General features: G+C 32.3%; 1 protein-coding gene across 1 annotated transcript; it reads left to right on the top strand.

The window, feature by feature from the left end:
* The first annotated feature begins 7,792 nt into the window (after nt 1-7,792).
* LOC139868728 (uncharacterized) lies at nt 7,793-8,677 on the top strand. Its single transcript, XM_071857063.1, has one exon. The coding sequence runs from the start codon at nt 7,793-7,795 to the stop codon at nt 8,675-8,677; it is 885 nt and encodes a 294-aa protein (XP_071713164.1).
* Nucleotides 8,678-21,685: the final 13,008 nt, after the last annotated feature.

A 21,685-nucleotide genomic window follows, 5' to 3' on the forward strand; every position in this document is an offset into this window, starting at 1 on the left:
ATATCCCCATCATTCCGGGACACCCTTCGGATATGATATAAATTTCGAAGTACTAAAGCATCCGGTACTTTGGATGGGGTTTGTTAGGCCTAATAGATCTATCTTTAGGATTCGCGTCAATTAGGGTGTCTGTTCCCTAATTCTTAGATTACCAGACTTAATAAAAAGGGGCATATTCGATTTCGATAATTCAACCATAGAATGTAGTTTCACGTACTTGTGTCTATTTTGTAAATCATTTATAAAACCTGCATGTATTCTCATCCCAAAAATATTATATTTTGAAAGTGGGACTATAACTCACTTTCACAGATTTTTACTTCATCGGGAAGTAAGACTTGGCCACTGGTTGATTCACGAACCTATAACAATATATACATATATATCAAAGTATGTTCAAAATATATTTACAACACTTTTAATATATTTTGATGTTTTAAGTTTATTAAGTCAGCTGTCCTCGTTAGTAACCTACAACTAGTTGTCCACAGTTAGATGTACAGAAATAAATCGATAAATATTATCTTGAATCAATCCACGACCCAGTATATACGTATCTCAGTATTGATCACAACTTAAACTATATATATTTTGGAATCAACCTCAACCCTGTATAGCTAACTCCAACATTCACATATAGAGTGTCTATGGTTGTTCCGAAATATATATAGATGTGTTGACATGATAGGTCGAAACATTGTATACGTGTCTATGGTATCTTAAGATTACATAATATACAATACAAGTTGATTAAGTTCTGGTTGGAATAGATTTGTTTCCAATTTTCACGTAGCTAAAATGAGAAAAATTATCCAATCTTGTTTTACCCATAACTTCTTCATTTTAAATCCGTTTTGAGTGAATCAAATTGCTATGGTTTCATATTGAACTCTATTTTATGAATCTAAATAGAAAAAGTATAGGTTTATAGTCAGAAAAATAAGTTACAAGTCATTTTTGTAAAGGTAGTCATTTCAGTCGAAAGAACGACGTCTAGATGACCATTTTAGAAAACATACTTTCACTTTGAGTTTAACCATAATTTTTGGATATAGTTTCATGTTTATAATAACAATCATTTTCTCAGAATAACAACTTTTAAATCAAAGTTTATCATAGTTTTTAATTAACTAACCCAAAACAGCCCGCGGTGTTACTACGACGGCGTAAATCCGGTTTTACGGTGTTTTTCGTGTTTCCAGGTTTTAAATCATTAAGTTAGCATATCATATAGATATAGAACATGTTTTTAGTTGATTTTAAAAGTCAAGTTAGAAGGATTAACTTTTGTTTGCGAACAAGTTTAGAATTAACTAAACTATGTTCTAGTGATTACAAGTTTAAATCTTCGAATAAGATAGCTTTATATGTATGAATCGAATGATGTTATGAACATCATTACTACCTTAAGTTCCTTGGATAAACCTACTGAAAAAGAGAAAAATGGATCTAGCTTCAACGGATCCTTGGATGGCTCGAAGTTCTTGAAGCAGAATCATGACACGAAAACAAGTTCAAGTAAGATCATCACTTGAAATAAGATTGTTATAGTTATAGAAATTGAACCAAAGTTTGAATATGATTATTACCTTGTATTAGAATGATAACCTACTGTAAGAAACAAAGATTTCTTGAGGTTGGATGATCACCTTACAAGATTGGAAGTGAGCTAGCAAACTTGAAAGTATTCTTGATTTTATGTAACTAGAACTTGTAGAATATATGAAGAACACTTAGAACTTGAAGATAGAACTTGAGAGAGATCAATTAGATGAAGAAAATTGAAGAATGAAAGTGTTTGTAGGTGTTTTTGGTCGTTGGTGTATGGATTAGATATAAAAGATATGTAATTTTGTTTTCATGTAAATAAGTCATGAATGATTACTCATATTTTTGTAATTTTATGAGATATTTCATGCTAGTTGCCAAATGATGGTTCCCACATGTGTTAGGTGACTCACATGGGCTGCTAAGAGCTGATCATTGGAGTGTATATACCAATAGTACATACATCTAAAAGCTGTGTATTGTACGAGTACGAATACGGGTGCATACGAGTAGAATTGTTGATGAAACTGAACGAGGATGTAATTGTAAGCATTTTTGTTAAGTAGAAGTATTTTGATAAGTGTATTGAAGTCTTTCAAAAGTGTATAAATACATATTAAAACACTACATGTATATACATTTTAACTGAGTCGTTAAGTCATCGTTAGTCGTTACATGTAAACGTTGTTTTGAAACCTTTAGGTTAACGATCTTGTTGAATGTTGTTAAACCATTGTTTATTATAACAAATGAGATGTTAAATTGTTATATTATCATGATATTATGATATATAATATATCTTAGTATGATATATATACAGTTAAATGTCGTTACAACGATAATCGTTACATATATGTCTCGTTTCGAAATCATTAAGTTAGTAGTCTTATTTTTACATATGTATTTCATTGTTAATACACTTAATAATATATTTACTTATCATTTAACATAATTAACCAAGTGTATCAATATCTTAATATGATTCATATGTACCTAGTAAGACGTTGTTATAACGATAATCGTTATATATATCGTTTTCGAGTTTCTTAAATTAATAGTCTCATTTTTATGTATATAACTCATTGTTAAAATACCTAATGAGATACATACTTATAATAAAATCATGTTAACTATATATATAACCATATATATGTCATCGTATAGTTTTTACAAGTTTTAACGTTCGTGAATCATCGGTCAACTTGGGTGGTCAATTGTCTATATGAAACCTATTTCAATTAATCAAGTCTTAACAAGTTTGATTGCTTAACATGTTGGAAACACTTAATCATGTAAATAACAATTTCATTTAATATATATATATAAACATGGAAAAGTTCGGGTTACTACAGAAACGACCTCACTATTGAAGTGTACATTGCACCATAACGCGGTCTCAGACATTGCACTCCGTCTGAGGGATTCTTTAGTAATAGGAACTGTTTGTTTAAACCCATAAAGGATTGGAACCGTTAGGATAACCAACGTTAACATGGAGACTATTGTCTGGCCATGACGTTCCTTTATGGTTGATTTCTTTTAAATAAGAACCTAACTGATCTTTATAAACCAATCGTTAACGAAAGCATCGGAAACATATCATGTCTCTCAGATAAGGGATACCCTCTACTTTAGCTTATGTTTAAGAAAGTTTGGGCCAAGTGGATAGATTAATACACTGCCTTATCGGGTCGCTTATAATAAAAGAGCCGTCTAGTGTTAACAAGTAGCTGTGTTACTCTGGTGATAACTCCGAAATTATACATGTTTTTGAATACATTTTAAGGAGTTATTTTGGCATTTTAATGACATTTTAAGTACTTAAACATACAAAAATGGGTAAAACGGGAAAAAGGTATTTTAAATGTTTTGTTTGAGATTTGTATTAAACATGATCAAAAACAGATAAAAGTTGCAGAAAAGACTATGAAGCCGCCGGCATGAAACAATGGAAGCCGCCGGCTTGAGGGCTAAAAATGAAGAAATTCGAGAATATTCCAGAAAAAAGACAAAAAATCGAAGAACTTAGAGAACAAGTAAAAGCAACAAAAGCCGCCAGCTAATGAAATGAAGCCACCTGCTTGATCAAAACTGAAGCCACCGGCTCCCCATCCCAAGCCGCCAGCCACGGAGCCGTTTCTGGAATCAACTTGGCAACCAAGTAATACGTTTAAAGCTGCAGAATCAGTATATTGGCCATAACTTACTCATACAATCTCTGATTAAGGCGTTCCAGGTGTCCTGACATCCGTATGACATAGCTCTACAGCTTCCGTTTTATAAGATTTGTCTAATTCGGCCCGGTTCAGAAGCTAGAAGGCAAAAACAAGCTGCTGAAAATTAATTACGGGATTTACATGTATTTTATGTGGTTTTGTCCCACATCGCCCACAAAACAAATGTAAAAGGCTCTCCTTCATCTATAAAAGGAGGCCTTCACCCCTTAGTTTAATTGTACCTTTTCTTTCATTCTTTCTCTCTTTTGGGGACTTCGATTCTCCAAACCCTTTGGGGTTTTGGATTATTAAGGACCCCATTTAGTTTAATATTTTATATGGCATCGAGGTTCTGCCCGAACTTCTTCTTTTTACTTTGTAAGTGTTTTCATTTTAATTTAATTATTTCTTTTCTTTTTATTTATTGTCTTTTAATTTATTGTCTTTTATTTATTGTCTTTTATTTATTTGTCTTTAGTTTATTGCTTTAGTTTATTTAATGTCTTTTATTTATTTAATTGCTTTCTGTTCGTCTCCAACTATGAACTAAATGTTCATAGTGGTTACTTGGACAAAAACTGTGAAAATCTGGGAAAACGGATGAAGCCAAGATGCCGGTTTCGTTCTCCAGTCTGTACAATTTCTGGTTCTTTTACAGATCTGTATGTTCATATTTATGTGATGATTATTTAAACTATTTATATCTTCCATGATTAAATAACTTGTTTGCCATGCTTAATGATTAAATATTATGAATCTAGGATTAACTAGTCATTGATTCTATGATCTTATATTTGATTCATATCACTTGTTTAGATCTAGTCCATCAAATATAGTGTTTGGATTGCATACAAATTAGGTAAACATCATTGGAAGTTATACAACTAGTTGAACTTGAATCACACTTATATAATAGAATTCATTATTGTTAAGCTTAATCGAAGATCCTTTGTTCATGTGTGTTTAATTGTCAATTGCATGAGAACTTGATTAAGATTAATTTTCATCTAGCAACTTGAGTTGATCTGATTAAGTTTATTACCTTATCTATTTGTCAGTCTAATTAAATGTTGCCTTGGATCCACATCAGGTTTAGCTAATATTTATCATGTGATTATTTGAATGCCATGAATGAAGACATTAGCTATTTGAGTGATTATTTGATATGCGACATTTAGCTTAACCTTTTAGAGATAATGATTGGTCTATGATTGTTATCTTGCTATTTGTTAATATAAGTTATGAAATAATTAATATAATTCCCTTATGATTCGCACGTCCTTGTAATCGCTTCTCTTTTATATTGTTTATTTAACTTAAATCTTTATTCTATCTTTATTAAATAGTTTACTTAAAGTTATTAAGAACGTACCTTCAATTATCTCTTTCCCTAAGAGATAACAATTCAAACTTAAACAACAACCAAAAACATAATATATATTTCTGATTCTTTAATAAAAAATTAGACTAAAGAATAAAACAACTATTATCTGCTTCCACGCTCTCTTGGGACAAAAACCTAAAATACTACATCTGATGGGGTTTTGTTGCTCGTTAGGGTGTTAAAAGTCAAATAAAGATTTTATAAATTTAAAAGTTGAAAATCAAATTAAGCACTACTGCATACACACTTTTGACACATCATCTGGCATCGAGGGAAGAGGCGTTGTTGCTTATTCAGAATCTTCAAGCCTACTGCTTACATTATGCCCAGTGACATGTCAGTCCTCTGACAGGGGCGGTAGGACCAATATAACGGGTGAAGGGTTATCAACTATTCATGAGCCATAATTACACAACTCAGCAGTATAACTAACGAATCATAGCATGTACATCTTTAACCTTATCCGAAATATAAATTTTACCTATCTATATTTACTTTATCTTTTAGAAAAATAAGAAAACCTAAAATAGAAACACAACTACTCATTGTTAGTTATTTTTGTTAGGTTTTAGATTCGATTCTGTAGACTTCCTTAAAAACGACCCTAGGTCATACTTCCCTTACTCACCCTAAGGAGTAGTAGATTTAGGCCCCGACCTTATAAATTTAAAACACGGGTAAATCCCCGATGGGAGACCTCGATTGACGGTGTGCGGCCCGACGACACCGCACACTAAAACATAACCGTCTGTTTTGGCCATATTAGTAGGGAACCTAGTTTTTGGCGCCGCTACCGGGGATCACTGGTATCGGACAATATTACTTTTATAGAACCTATTCGCAAGCATTTAGTGGTGTCTAAGAAAGACAATTACACACGGACTTGGTTGTTGCATTTTTCGAACAGTCCCCAATAATATTGGAACCAAAAGGATCTGGCCTCTCCGTAGTCGGCCAGGCCACTGGGTTTGTTGAATAGTTTGTGCGGAGCTCTGTTGTCGAAATAGCAGGGGAATCTGCACCAAGGACCAAAAATTAAACCCACCAAAAATAACTAACCTTAGATTAGATTGCCTTAGATTACCTTAGAACTAACTGTAGTTTAGATTAGATTGCCTTAGTCTAACTTTAGGACTTGCTTTAGTTATACCTTAGGACTAGCTTAGCTTAGATAAAATTGGACCTTTTTAGAATCCTTCTTTTTGGATTCCCTATTTAAAATTTACGGCATACCTAGTGTATGACCCACACTCGATCCAGACCAGGAACGTTGCTATATACACCTGATCCGGAATCTATTATATCTACTGCACGTAAGGAAAGAAGACTCGGCAAGCTTAATCAAATGGCACTACAAGTCACCCTTGCGAAAAACACCAAAACCTCGATTGAAGGTCAGGGAGGACCAATCAGATATCCAGACATCCAAGGTCACTCGTTCGAGTTAAAACATCACATTGTGTAGCTTATCCAAAATAGCTGTCAATTTCATGGATTACCGAACGGTGATCCTAACTTTCACCTTGACAAGTTCATATCTCTTTCGAACTCCTACAAACAACAAGGAGTGGGTCAAGATATAGTCCGGCTATACTTGTTCCCCTATTCTCTCACTCATCATGCGCAGACATGGTTTGAAGGACTGGAGAATGATTTCATCACCACATGGACGGAAATGGCTACTAAATTCCTAACCAAATATTTCCTCCATCCAAGCTCCAAGCTTAAAAACGACATCATTAATTTTCATCAAAATTACGATAATTCTCTGTACACCGCATGGGTGCGATTTAAAACCTTACTGAAAAAATGCCCGAACCATCAATTGGAGAAGTCAGCCCAAATCTGTACTTTCTACAATGGCCTTACGATGAATCATAGGACGACGATCGATGCAACAGCTCAAGGGAATATGATGAGTCAAATAGCAGATGAAGCATGGGAATTGCTCAAAAATATGACAATGCATCATCATGACTGGAACAATGGTGAAAACCTTTCATCATCTGCACCTCTCTCCTCACTCAACAATCAAACAGAGGCCAATAAATCCCTCACGGATAAGATGGAGTCTCTAGCCAAACAACTCGGAGAATTGAAGGCACAACCGCAGCAGGTTAATCAGGCTCAGGCCCGTACAAATTGTACCAACCCGCAACCTATTGAAGATTACCAAGTTGAGTACAATAACCCTGATGGATCAGTCTATTACGTCCAATACCCTGCCCGTCCGCAAAATTATGGATATAACCAAACCAGGAATAACCAGTTTCAAAGGAACAACCAACCATTCCAACCTCATTTCCGATAACCACCTTACCCTCAACAGTAATTAACATACTATAAACCATTACCTCTCACTGGATCAGCACCCGAAGAAAACCTTCCTGCTAACCAGATTACAAAAGCAACTAACTTGAGTACTGAAGATCGGTTGAACCAGTTCATTCAAGGACAACACCAGCTGAATCAGAGAACTGCATCCAGACAAGATCAGACAGAAGCACTCATGAAGAATCAATTTGCACTACTGAAAAGTCTAGATTTGTAGCTCAGACAGTTATCACAATAACTTGAGACTTGGCCACAAGGAAAATTAGCCAGTAATACTATCCAAAACCCCCACATAGTGGAAGCTAAACAAATGGATTCTATCCTACCGAAGGAAGTACTTGTACCTCGAAGGCGGTCAGCAAGGCTAAAAAATAAGAATGTCAACACTCAGCAGCTGCCTAAGCCAAATCCAGTTCGTGTACCATATCCTGGAAGACTTAAGGAGAAGCCTGAAAAGCTTGGCACCTTCAAGCTTGACAGAAAATCCTTGGACTTTTTGTCCATAGTTCCTAACCAGAATAGATACATTCGAAGCCTTCTCTCTACAATGGAACGGATGCCAGATTCCAACAAAATTCCACTGAGTGAAGAATGCACGAAATTGCACAGAGACTCTCTACCCATGAAACTAGGAGATACGAGGAGATTTACATTCTCTTGTTCTATCTACCAATCTGGAACCATTCACGCTTTGGCTGATTTAGGAGCAAGCATTAATCTTATGCCTTACTCTCTTTTTAAGAGATTAGAGCTAGGAGACTTGTTACCAACCAAAGTGACGATCCAACTTACTGATCATACAATTCGTTATCCCAAAGGCATAGATGAGAACATCTTGGTAAAAGTTGACCGATTCATGTATCCTACGGATTTCGTAGTGATAGACATTAAGGAAGACCTTAACACCCCTATCATTTTAGGAAGACTGTTCATGAATACAACTAGGATTGTCATCGACGTTTACAATCAAACTTTGGTCTTACGATCACATGGGGAGTGCGTTACGTTCAAAATTGACCGGACTACCTATATATTTGAACAGGAAGAGATGTTTACTATTTCCAATAGTCGGATCACTTCTGATGATGAATCTCCACCATCAGCCACCGACACAGAGATAAGCATTACGCCACCTGAGCCACATTCTAATGAAGATCCCGAAATGGAAGAGGAGGATCTCGAAGAAGAAATATAGGAAGAGGAAGAATCCAAGGAGGAAATGGAAGTTGAAGAAATTGAGGAGGAGATAGAAGAAACAGAGAAAGAAACTGATATAGCCCCGCTCAACTCAGCAGCTATTCAAGAGCACCATGAAGAAATTATGCAGATTGAGACGGAAGATCTTAGCAAAGTATTGGTGATTCCTTTCCGTAAAACAAATGAAGAACCAACCGATATCAATGATATAAAGATTGATCCTATCAGCAGAGAAGCAAGACACCAGAACACCTACACACCTCATTCACCTACCACTTTAGTTGAGTTCCCATCATACGACTCAGTTTCAGATGATGAGGATGATCAGCCATGCCTAGATATTCTGGTCGACACTCGCTCTCTCCTGACAGTTTCAGCTCAAAAGGAGCCGGACTCTTCTTCGGAACATTCCGAAATTCCAATCATATCAACCCATGCCGATATGATTTCATTCATCAATGATAACAAAGAATTCTTTGAAGAAATTCTCGAAGCCATCCAACACTCGACTATCGAATTGACGACTCGGTTGATGGAGCGGATTGAAGCTATTAAAGATGAGTATACCCGATACGAGCAGAGGAACAATAATGATACGACATTATTGGAAGCAAGACTTCAGGACTTTATCATCGCACTCCACGATCATATTGGCCGAGAGGACCGGGAAAGGGAGCACAATTCAGTAGTTTGTACTATGCACGAGACAAGGTTTTGCCGAGGACAGAAGATCATCTACACCAAAGTATACAACGCTTTGGTAGGATCAGCACTTCCTTATTCCACTACTCAGAGATCACTACTGTCCCTTATCCATCGAAACATGGAGCTTTCGACTGGACTCCCGACTTCCCACTCCGATTCACAAATGATCGAAGACATTAGAAGCCTCTTCATTCTCTTAGCTCGAGACGATTTTGAGAGCACACCAGAAAGACTTGTGATCTATGTTACTATCGATCATCACACCGATTTAATAATCAAAGAGTTAGAAGCCGCAGTTATGGAAGAAGAGCATCGCAAAAATCCTTTCTCCCATTTGGATCTAAACAGGGTTAACCTTGCCACATTCGTGACATCTGAGCTCAGACGTATCTTCAATGAGTCAACAAATTCGAGCTTCACATTCAAACCTGGATGCGTGAGATCTACCAGAAAGCAGCCGCTTTGTTTCTAGACTCAGGATTGCTATTTAACTCCTTCCAGCTCCGACTGATAACTAATTTGTACCGAACTATCAACAATTTTTGCGGGGATCCCCATTCTAAAGACTTTGAGATCATGAAGATAGAGTTCCTGGCATTACTTGAAGACCTCAGACATGAGCATCCAAGATGAGAGACTATCACCGCCAGTACCACATCTATGACTGGCGTACATGGGACCGTCAATAGGGCTGTAGAGTACATCCTCATCGAATTTTGGGACTTATCCAGAGATATGATTGCCCACTACCTCTCCTTCAGAAGATCGACATGAGATATTCCGGACTGTGACGACCCGGAAATTTCTGACCAAATTTAAACTTAATCTTTATATAAGTTTGACACGATAAGCGAAGTCTGTAATGTTAGAGTCTCAAAACTTTTGAACTGTGTTCATGTATACATTTGACCTTCGATCATGCCCGACGATTCACGAACAATTGTGCGTAAATAAATATGTAAATATAAATGTTAGTATATATATAATAATAATTGGAAATAATAAATTTAATATAAATATTAAAGTTAAAAATGTAAAATAATATATATAATAGCTAAGTTGCTATTAGAATAAATATATATATGTATATGAATGATTTCTATATAAATAATAATATATGTACATTGTATTATATATAAATTATACAAGTATTACATATTCAAATATGTTATTATATAACATAAGTATTAAATAACTTATAACATGTAAGGCTAAAATATGAACTCTTATTACAAGTTAAAATTTAGTTGTTATAGTAATATTATTATTACTTTCATTATTCTAATTAATAATAACATTAATATTAATATCAGTATCATTAATATTATTAAGGAAACAGGTAACTTGTTATATCTTCACTAGATATTATTATTATTAAAATATATAAAATTTAATACTCATTATTATATAATATATTAAATAGCTATATTACATAATTCATAATATGTAATACTAACATATCAAAAATAGTTGTTATGATAATATTGTCATTATATTAATATCAACACTAGTGTTATTATTATTATTATCAAAATATATATATATATATATATATATATATATATATATATATATATATATATATATATATATATATATATATATATATATATATATATATATATATATATATATATATATATATATAATATATAGATATGAAAGTCTATACATTTAAAGTTGTTATTATATGATTTCTAATATTATTGTTATTATCATTAATAATTAATATTATTATTATTATTATCATTTCTATAATAATAATAATAATTATTATTAATTACTATTATTAATAATATTAACATATTATTATATTTAATATATTTAATAATTTATAATACTAAAAAAATAAAAGATATAGAAATAGAGAAGCAGATTCAGCACGCGTATATAACTTTATCTGTCTATTTTTTTTATTATTATTCTGCTTCTCCTGCTATGCTAGTGATGGTATGTCGACCTCCATTGGCTACAAAACAAAAAAAAATCAATCCATCTTTATTTGATGCTTTAATCAATCGAATACCCCTATCATCAACTGCACGATTTCTCCATTGAAATTCATAATTCAGAAAAAAAGGAGCCGTTCTTGGTTCTTGAACTCGAATTGCAAAAGTACGATTTTGTATTGTTTTTCAAAATCTATAAATGCAATTAGGTTAGTATTCATCCTGTCAATCTTTCTGTAAAATCTCACTTCCCAATTCTTTCTAACGATCATGAATTCATGAGTCAAAGTTTAAGATTTAAAAAGTTAACATATTCGTTCTTCGTGAAATTCGATTTAGTTTTGATGTTTTTGGTTCAATTGATGAATACAAAAGATTCTAGGAGTGATTTAAAACTTAATTCGTGTTGTAATCCTTAGCTAAAACATCCTCGAATTCTTAATCAATTTTTTTTTGTTATGAGCTGCGACAGCAGCCTTTTTTTTCGTTTCTTATTGCAAACAATTAATTTGGGACGAGTTAGTAACTAGTTGGAGGAACCTAAAAGTTGTTTGTAACCAATTCTTTGATTTGATTCGTTCTTGGGTTGATTGGGTTAAAAGGAAGAAGAAGATGAACATTTGAAAATGGGTTAAATAAATTTTGGTATAGAGTTTAAACAGATAAACATGCACAGTCGGATGGTTAGAAGGTGTGACGGGTGAGCGGGTGGTCGTGGGTTCGAGCCCGGGCAGGGGCATTTCTTATTTTTTTTGCTGGTTTCTTTTAAAGGTAGTAATTTAATTATTATTTTTACTATTATTATTATCATCTTTAGTATTATTATATTATTATTATTATTATTATTATTATTATTATTATTATTATTATTATTATTATTATTATTATTATTATTATTATTATTGTTATAGTTATTATTATTGTTATTGTTATTGTTAGTACTAGTATTAGTAATCAAAATTGTTGTTATGTAAATAAATATTACTAATATAACTATTATTACTACTATTAATATTATCATTATTGTTATGATTATTATTATCATTAAGTATTAGAACTATTATTATTAGTATTATGAAAGTAATAAAACTTATCACGAAAATTAGAAATTTGTAGTATTTTAAAAATTATTAGTATTATTATTATTAACATAACTACTAATATTATTACCATTATCATTTTTGTTATCAGTGTTAACATTATTATTAAGGTTATTAAAAGAGTCAGTATTATCAAAACTATCATTTTTTAACAAATAAATAATTTGTATATAAAATACACTTATTACATATACATTAATTATAATTATATTTCATGTAACCATGTATCAAACATATTACATTTTTATATAAATACTTTCATACAATAAACTATGGAATTTAACATTTAATACTAATCATAGATATATATAGATAATAGTTATTTTAAATACATACAAAATAAACGAGTATAACATATGGTATAATATATATAAGTAAAGTATATATATTTTTAATGAAATTTAATATAAATTCTATATAAATTCAAACATATAAAATTTATATAATTAATAAATGAAATTATGAGATTTCTATTATATGTTTTAATAAATACACAAATGATATAGGTTCGTGAATCCGAGGCCAATCCTGCATTGTTAGATGTCGTCTTATGTATTTTTACTACAAAATACATTAGGTGAGTTTCATTTGCTCCCTTTTTAAATGCTTTTGAAATATATATTTTTGGGACTGAGAATACATGCGTTGCTTTTATAAATGTTTTACGAAATAGAAACAAGTACTTAAAAATTACATTCTATGGTTGGATTATTAACCGAATATCGCCCTTCAAGTCTGGTAACCTAAGAATTTAGGGAAATGGCCCCTGATTGACGCGAATCCTAAAGATAGATCTATGGACCTTGATAAGTCCCATTCGGGGTACGAATGCTTTAGTACTTCGAGATTATTATACAGACGAGAGGTTCTGCTTTGGGGATATTCTATGCATTAAGTTAACGTCGGTTACCAGGTGTTCAATCCATATGAATGATTTTTATCTCTATGCAGATTGCGAAATGCCTGATATGAGAATGATGTTTATGAAATATGAAAATCTTGTGGTCTATTAAAATGATGGAAATGATTATTTATGTTAAATTAATGAACTCACCAACCTTTTGGTTGACACTTGAAAGCATGTTTATTCTCATGTATGAAAGAAATCTTCCGCTGTGCATTTTCTCATTTTAGAGATATTACTTGGAGTCATTCATGACATATTTCAAAAGACGTTGCATTCGAGTCATTGAGTTCATCAAGATTATTATTAAGTCAATTATAGTTGGATATATTATGAAATGATATGCATGCCGTCAACTTTCGATGTAAAGCAAGTTTATCTTTTAAAAACGAATGCAATGTTTGTAAAATGTATCATATAGAGGTCAAGTACCTCGCGATGTAATCAACTATTAGGAATCGTCTGTAATCAATATGGATTTCATCGGATGGATTAGGACGGGTTGTTTCAGTTGGTATCAGAGCGGTGGTCTTAGCGAACTAGGTCATGTATTAGTGTGTCTAACTGATAGTTGTTTAGATGCATTAGTGAGTCTGGACTTCGACCGTGTCTGCATGTCAAAAGTTTTTCTTATCATTTCTAGTCGGAAATCATCTGCTTATCATCCTTAGGAAATTACCTGCTTATCATTCTTAGTCTAGACACATCTTACTGCAATGACTGCATGAATAGTGTATAAACAAAATTCATATCTTAGCATATCTGACAATTCATATCTTAGCGTATCTGACAATTCATATCTTAGCGTATCTGTTACTGTAGACTTTGCCTGACAACTTCCGTAGATTCCTCCGTAACTTATGGGATTTTAGTATTATATATGCATATGTAAATTATGTATTGCAGGGTACTAATCTACATCCTATAATCTATTTCTTATCGAAAATCCTTCATCTGATCATACGAGATGAATCCCTCAACCAGTTCGAGTCCCTCAGATTCCGATAGCTATTCCGATAGTTATTCCGACAGCTATTCCGATATGGATTTCCACTCGAACTCCGAAAGCAGTATAACCAGAATAAATCAACCAATCAACCATCCCCAATTCATCTGATGGGTTCGTAGTTGACTTAATTAATGGAGACGCGAAGAAGGCGATCCTTTCCATCAACCAAATTCACCTCTTGGTGAAGAACCTGAAGCACTTACCAGCGAATCTGTCCGAAATACCATTTTCACACTCATTTCCAGAGTATCTCGTCACAATTATATTCTATCTAAAATTCTAAACCTTATTCATCCGCTCGTTCCGACCGAAAATCATCCCGGAATAATAGAAGAAGTCAATGAACTTCGCGCTCGAGTAATCAATCTGGAGAATATGGTGTAAAATTACCAGCTTCAACAACATCACCGGCACCAATAATACCATTAGTAACAACACCAGTACCATCAACAATCCATGCCTCAACATCCCATTCAGTACCTCGAGTATAATCATCGTTCTACGTATTGTTCTACATCAATTATCTTGTTAAGAAACCACGCTAACAAGATCCTAGCTAACTGTTCCTAGCTAACTGTTAATTCTGTATCACATTTTATTTATCGCAATTTATTTATCGCAATTTATTTATCGCAGTTTATTTATCGCAATTTTATTATTCGTCATTTAATTTCTGTTATTTACTTTGCGCACTTTATTTATCGTCATTTAATTACTGTTATTTATTTTACGCACTTTAAATATCGGGACACGTATACAAGGTTTTGACATATCATATCGACGCATCTATATATATTATTTGGAATAACCATAGACACTCTATATGCAGTAACGATCGAGTTCTCTATACAGGGTTGAGGTTGATTCTATAATAATATATATAATTTGAGTTGTGATCGAGTCTGAGACATGTACACGGGTCACGATACGTATTAATTAATTCGAATATTATATATTAAACTACATATGAATGATTGGACTGTTAACTGTGGACTATCGACCGTGGACGAATAATATTGGACAACTAAAATGAATTAAAATACTGATTATAACATATGAAACTAAATAATTCTTCAAGTTTGCCACTTGATTTCATCCTAAATTTCATTTGCATCTTGACGATTACGATCTGCGTTCAAACCTTTCATGATTCTGGAAAACACCTCAAACTAAAGGATGAACCAACCGCACTTCATCTACGGAAGAAAAGATTGATGCATATAGTTATGCATCTAAAAAACTCTCGAAAACTGAATAAACGTTTAACACGTAGTTGTGCTAATTCCCTAGTGTTATTATTACCCAAAATAACTTGATAATCTCTTTTCAAAGTAGCGAATTTTGTCACAGCTCCATCAAGATAACTTCGACTTTTTGTTCGAAACAACCTTATTATAACCTTGATATATATGCGTGCTCTTTTATTATTACTGGGGAACCTTTCATATTTTACCATATTACCAGCAGACGTACCAGCAACCTCGTTGCTTCTTGGCTTAAATCTCTCTGACAAATCATTATATTTATTCATTGAAACCCTATCATATACTCATTCGAATCTTGTAACGAGAACTGCCATGCCAATTATCGGGAATCAGCAATCAGTACTTTGAAAACTCACAGCATATCTACATCAACAGTTATATGTATGACATTTATCTCTTAGAATTATGATCTCTCATTCTGAAATTCTGAAAAGCACTCAGTCACAAATCAATGCTCTAAATTTTGAAAATGTTGAATGAAGCAACAAAAAATGTAAACGACCTTAACAGCCAAAAGTTGATTATAAAGAATTGTAGGTTGGAAAAGCTCAGAAAAAGTTTGAAACTGAAAAACTGATTGAGCAAACTACGAAGGAGTCTCTGAACAAATCACAAGGACTAAACTTGTACATTAAGAATCCTGATGATTCTGTTTCTGTTGAAATCTTTAGCGAATACCTTGCTTCTGACTCCAAAATCTTGAGGAAAAATTTTCTTCACCATCCTCCGATATTAGAAATTCTAAGATATCATTGATGTTATGCGAGGTGTATATGAAATAGCTTATATTTTTGCTAGGAAATACTATTAAATATGATACAATTTTACACAAGATATTTATTTATTTATAGAATGGATATACCTAAACCTTGCTACAAAACTTATAGGCAGTGTACCTAATCGTACAGTAGTGTAGTTTTTAGTAAGTCCGGTTCGTTCCACAGGGAATCTTTTAAACAAGCTTAACACTATATTAGTTTTAATTTATAAAAATACAAATATATATATAAGTAATATTATTATTATAAAAAGGGGGTTTTTACCGTTTAATGACCGGTTTGTCGATTTTAAAACTTTTAGTCACATTTAAAACCTAATGTAAAATATTAAATAAATAAAAGACTTAATTTAAAGCGTAAAGTAAATAACGATAATGAAATTTCAATAAATAAAAGTGCGATGAAATAAAATTACGATAATTAAAAAGTGCGTTAATTAAAAGTGCAATTAAATACAATGACAATAAATAAAAGTGCGATAATTAGAAGTGCAATTAAATATGAAAATAAAGGAATTATGCTTATTTAAACTTTCGTAATCATGATGTTTGACGTGTTGATTTTTAGTTTATTCCCATGGGTTAATTGTTCTTTGTCCTGGATTATTTAATATGTCCGTCTGGTTTTTGTCCATAATAGTCCATCAGTCATAAATATAAAGTGCGAGTGTCCTCGTCAAATTATCCTTATACCCGAAGTCAAATATTTCAACTAATTGGGGAGTTAAACTGTAACAAGGTCTTAATACTTTGTTTAATAATTACACCAGGATATCGACTACGTGTAATCCAAGGTTTTAATACTTTGTTAATAATTACGCCAAGTGTCCTTGTACATAATTTCACCCTTGTTTTAATAAGTCTATTAACTATTAATCCATTCCCGTGTCCGGTTAAATGAACGATTATTCGTACATATAAATATCCCGCCCATCGTGTCCGATCGAGTGTATATGGTTATTTATAGGTACGTCCAATTGTAAATCTTTATATTAAAATTAACAAACTATCATTTAGTTAAACAAATATAAAGTCCATTAATAACCCATAGTCTAATTTCTACAAGTGTCGTTCTTTTGTCCAAACCCCAATTATGGTACAAAGCCCAATTACCCAATCTTAATATTTTAGCCCAACATCATGATTACTTCAGTATTAAATAAGCATAATAATAACTTAGCTACGAGACGTTAATAAAAACAATTGAACATAACTTACAATGATTAAAAATAGCGTAGCGTTACACGGACAGAATTTCGACTTACACCCTTACAACAATCGCTAACATACCCTTATTATTAGAATTTAAAATTAAAATTAAAATTATAATATAAATATATATATATATCTCGTATGATAGAGAGAAAGAAAGATGTATATATTAGATCAAAACACTCGAATTTATAGGCATGTGGCATGTCACCTACCACCATGCGATCACATGGTTTTTTGCCTTCCAGGCCATGCGATCGCATGGCCCCTTTTTCCAGCTCACAGGTCTTTGTTTTCTTGTTTGCCGACGGATTATATAAATAAATATAATATACAAATAATTTTAGTAATTATTTAAATATCATATTATATTTATGTGCATAGTTGACTTGTAATTTTTAGTCCGTTGCGTCGAGCGTTGAGAGTTGACTTTGGTCCCAGTTCCGGATTTTTGAACGTCCTTGCGTATAATTTAATATCTTGTACTTTGCATTTTACGGCTCGTACTCTTGTAATTTTGAGACGTTTCTCATCAATAAATTGAACCACTTGAATTATATCTTGTACATTTGAACTTTTTGGTCGTTTACGTCTTCAATTCGTCGAATCTGTCTTTTGTCTTCACCTTTTATTATTTAAACGAATATCACTTGTAAATCGAACAATTGCAACCAAAAGCTTGTCTTTCTTGAGGGATAATGCTATGAAATATATGTTCGTTTTCAGCATTATCAAATATTCCCACACTTGAGCGTTGCTTGTCCTCAAGCAATATAGTCTTGAAATATACTAGAATCACTTCTTTATTCTTCACACTTTGTACATCAGTGAATTCTATACGGCGGTATACACAATGGTAGTAACAATGTGGTTTACAGTCCCACATGACTATAAAATTTAGATCCCTTAAGGAAATTGGATCTTTATGAAAACATTTGATCTTTTTGAAAATTCAATCTAGCTTTTACCCTAGATAAGTTTTCCGGGATAACCCTTCACCGGTGTTTGTAAATTGTTTTTGTGGGTTTGGTGGGTTTCAGATTTGAAAATTTTTGCTCAAAACTTGCGGTTTTATGTCACCCACTTGCTAACCTTGTATTGGGAAAGCAACACGTCCAGTATACTTGCTCCGTATATTACCTTTCGGTAAACTACCGTCCGGTTATAAAGGAAAGCGTTGAACAAGCAACTGTTAAGGCAATGTCCCCTGACATGCTTTTAATTATGGTCTATAACGTGTCGGACGCAATTACTATCCTTGGTAGGAGCAATAGTAAATCTCACCCTTATAATTTTTCTGCTCGGGCACAAGGTCCTGTCTTTGACCATGCTATTCAACCACCGTTCTTACGGTTGACACCCGATTTGGTTTAGGTGACCTAATGAATTCCAAGTGAATTCCAAGGATTTTACGTTCACCGGTAATGAACGCATTAAAAATGGGTTTTCAGAAAACAAATCGGTTTGTAATTTTGATCAAAATATTTTCTCATTCAAGCTCGAGTTTAGATATCATCGAATTCCATGAGTTTGTAATTATCAATCTTTAAGGTCAATCTCAAGGATTGAGTAATATCAGTCTTAAAAGCTGATTTTTAATCTTTAAGGAGATTATCCTTTCTGGGGATCTGATTCATTAGTCTTTTCAAGCTAATTTGCACGGCGTCCTCCCCATTTTACAAGACAGATTCTCTCAAGGTTAGGATAAGTCTGACCACTTGGCGACCCTGTTTGATGCTGATGTCCGTGGATTTCCTGCTGATTTTAGAGATGACTTTTCTAGATTTTTCATCAACCTACAGCTGGTCTGGATGACAACTTCTTGACCTAAATCAAGAAGCGCGTTTCTTTTTCGGAAGACTTTACTTCCTTTTAATGATGGAATTGATTCATCGTGTAGATCCATCTTTCTTTTAAATGCATTACAGTAAATTGGGTAAAACTCTTTAGATTAGTCCAAAGCAAAAGTATCTTCAGTTATTTGTACAAAAATATGTGATATATGTTTTAAATAACTTGGTAAATTTTCTCACACTTGGCTTTTATTTTCCTTTTTATTGTCCTCTATTCCATTTTAAATGAATTGGTAAATTTTCTCACACTTGGCTTTTATTTTCCTTTTTATTGCCCTCTATTCTATTTTAAATGAATTTTAACATTTTGGTTTGTTTCTCAATTTATGTCCTTTCCGAGGTAACAATAATTTTGGTGTTAATACCTAGTTTTATCGTTCATAAATATGTATAAACATGATTTTGAGTTCATTTAATTGAAAATTTTGAAAATTTTACTAGAATTGGGTAGACAGTATATAAGACTAGGGTTGTTCTTTATTATCAGAGAGCACTAGATTCTAATACAACTACTGCGTTACTAGTATTTTTAATGGTAACCAAGTGTTTAAATCAAAAATTTTTAAAATCCGAAAGAATTTAACCCCTTCCCACACTTAAGATCTTGCAATGCCCTCATTTGCAAGAAATCAGTAACAATTTAAATTATTGAGGGTGATAAGCGTAGAAAAATGATTATATTTTACCAAAGTTTCTAAACATATTGGCGTTTGTTTGCTGAATGATAAATGGTGCACATCATTTGTTCATTCCGTCTTGTTGTTTCATCATATTTGTTTTTCGTTTTGTCGTCAAAATTATTGCTTTTGCTGAACTTAATGCCAGTTTTTGAAAGTTCGCTGTTTTTACCCTGTTTATAAGATAAACTACAAACAAATATATACATACTTTTTTATTAATAAAACCTTTTACTTATAAAACAAATAATTAATTAATTTTAAAAATTTATTTTCCTTGGTATTTAGGACGAGGTCGTTTCGGTACGTTTACCTAATCCGTCCCTCGACAAAATTTTAAAATTTGTCATTTTAAAGCGATTGTTTTAAAAGAAAATATTTTTGGGTTTTTTAAATGTTTTTGGCATACTTTAGTTCAATAAGTCTAAAAATAATGATAATAAAAGTTCTCGTCCCTCCCTTGGGTAGAGCAATTTCGGTTTAACGACCTAGTCTTCAACTCACGACGAATTTTAAAAATCAAAATTTTAACTTAACGAAATAAAGTAAATTTTTGTTTTTAAATTCACACCAAACTTAAATTTAAAATGCATAAAATTAAAAATTCATATTAAAAATTCACACCAAACTTAAAATATATTTTTGTTTTTATACATACAAACTTATATTAAAAATATTAATTTTTCAAATATTTACAATTTTAAATATATTGATTTAAAAAGTTTACAATATTATTTTAATATTAATTTTAAAAATAAAGTAAAAATAAAATAAATTGTTTTTTTTGGTTTTTTATCCCACTTTAATCAATCAAATATTATCAAAAATATACGCCCCTCTTTTTGTTAAAGTAATTTCGGTTTCATAACCTAGTTTAACTCATGACGAATTTTTGAAATATTTTGGGTTGATTGATTAAAGATATTTATACCTTAAGAATAAACGGTAAATTTCGCAGTGATGTAATAAATTTTTATATGATATCAATAATTTTGGTTACGCATACCTAATTTTATCGAATACCAACTTAATACTTTATAGCGAACGATTTAGCGTTTATCATCAAAAGGTTAAAAAATAAAAATAAAAATAAAAACTGTACATACTTACCTGTGTGATAGATTTTTTAGTGATATGCTCTAGCTCACTCATAAGATAGTCGAACTAATTGGTTTTCCATAGCTACATAGGCGTAACCTCGAGCATTCAATGTTTTTTCTTGTAAACATATGAACGGTTCATCTCTGCATAAAGTAACGAATTCGGTATTTGAATAGGTCTGATTATTTGAACATTTACCTTCGTGTGACCATTTTCCGCATTTGTGACATCTTTCAAGGTGTCGTGCTCTTCTTTTCGCTGCGGATTTTGATTTTCCTTTACCAAATTGTAACTTATTGTTTTCGTTCCTGGATTCTTTTCTTACTCCGTCCAATTTACCTCTGATTAATGATACTATTTCACTTGGAAGGGTGTCATTATTACGTTTAGTGATCAAAGCGTGTAGCATTAGACCATGGTTTAGTTCACAAGAAGTCTTCATCTCGTAAAACC

This window comes from Rutidosis leptorrhynchoides, chromosome 9, assembly GCF_046630445.1.
Source record: "Rutidosis leptorrhynchoides isolate AG116_Rl617_1_P2 chromosome 9, CSIRO_AGI_Rlap_v1, whole genome shotgun sequence".
NCBI classification, from domain to species: domain Eukaryota; kingdom Viridiplantae; phylum Streptophyta; class Magnoliopsida; order Asterales; family Asteraceae; genus Rutidosis; species Rutidosis leptorrhynchoides.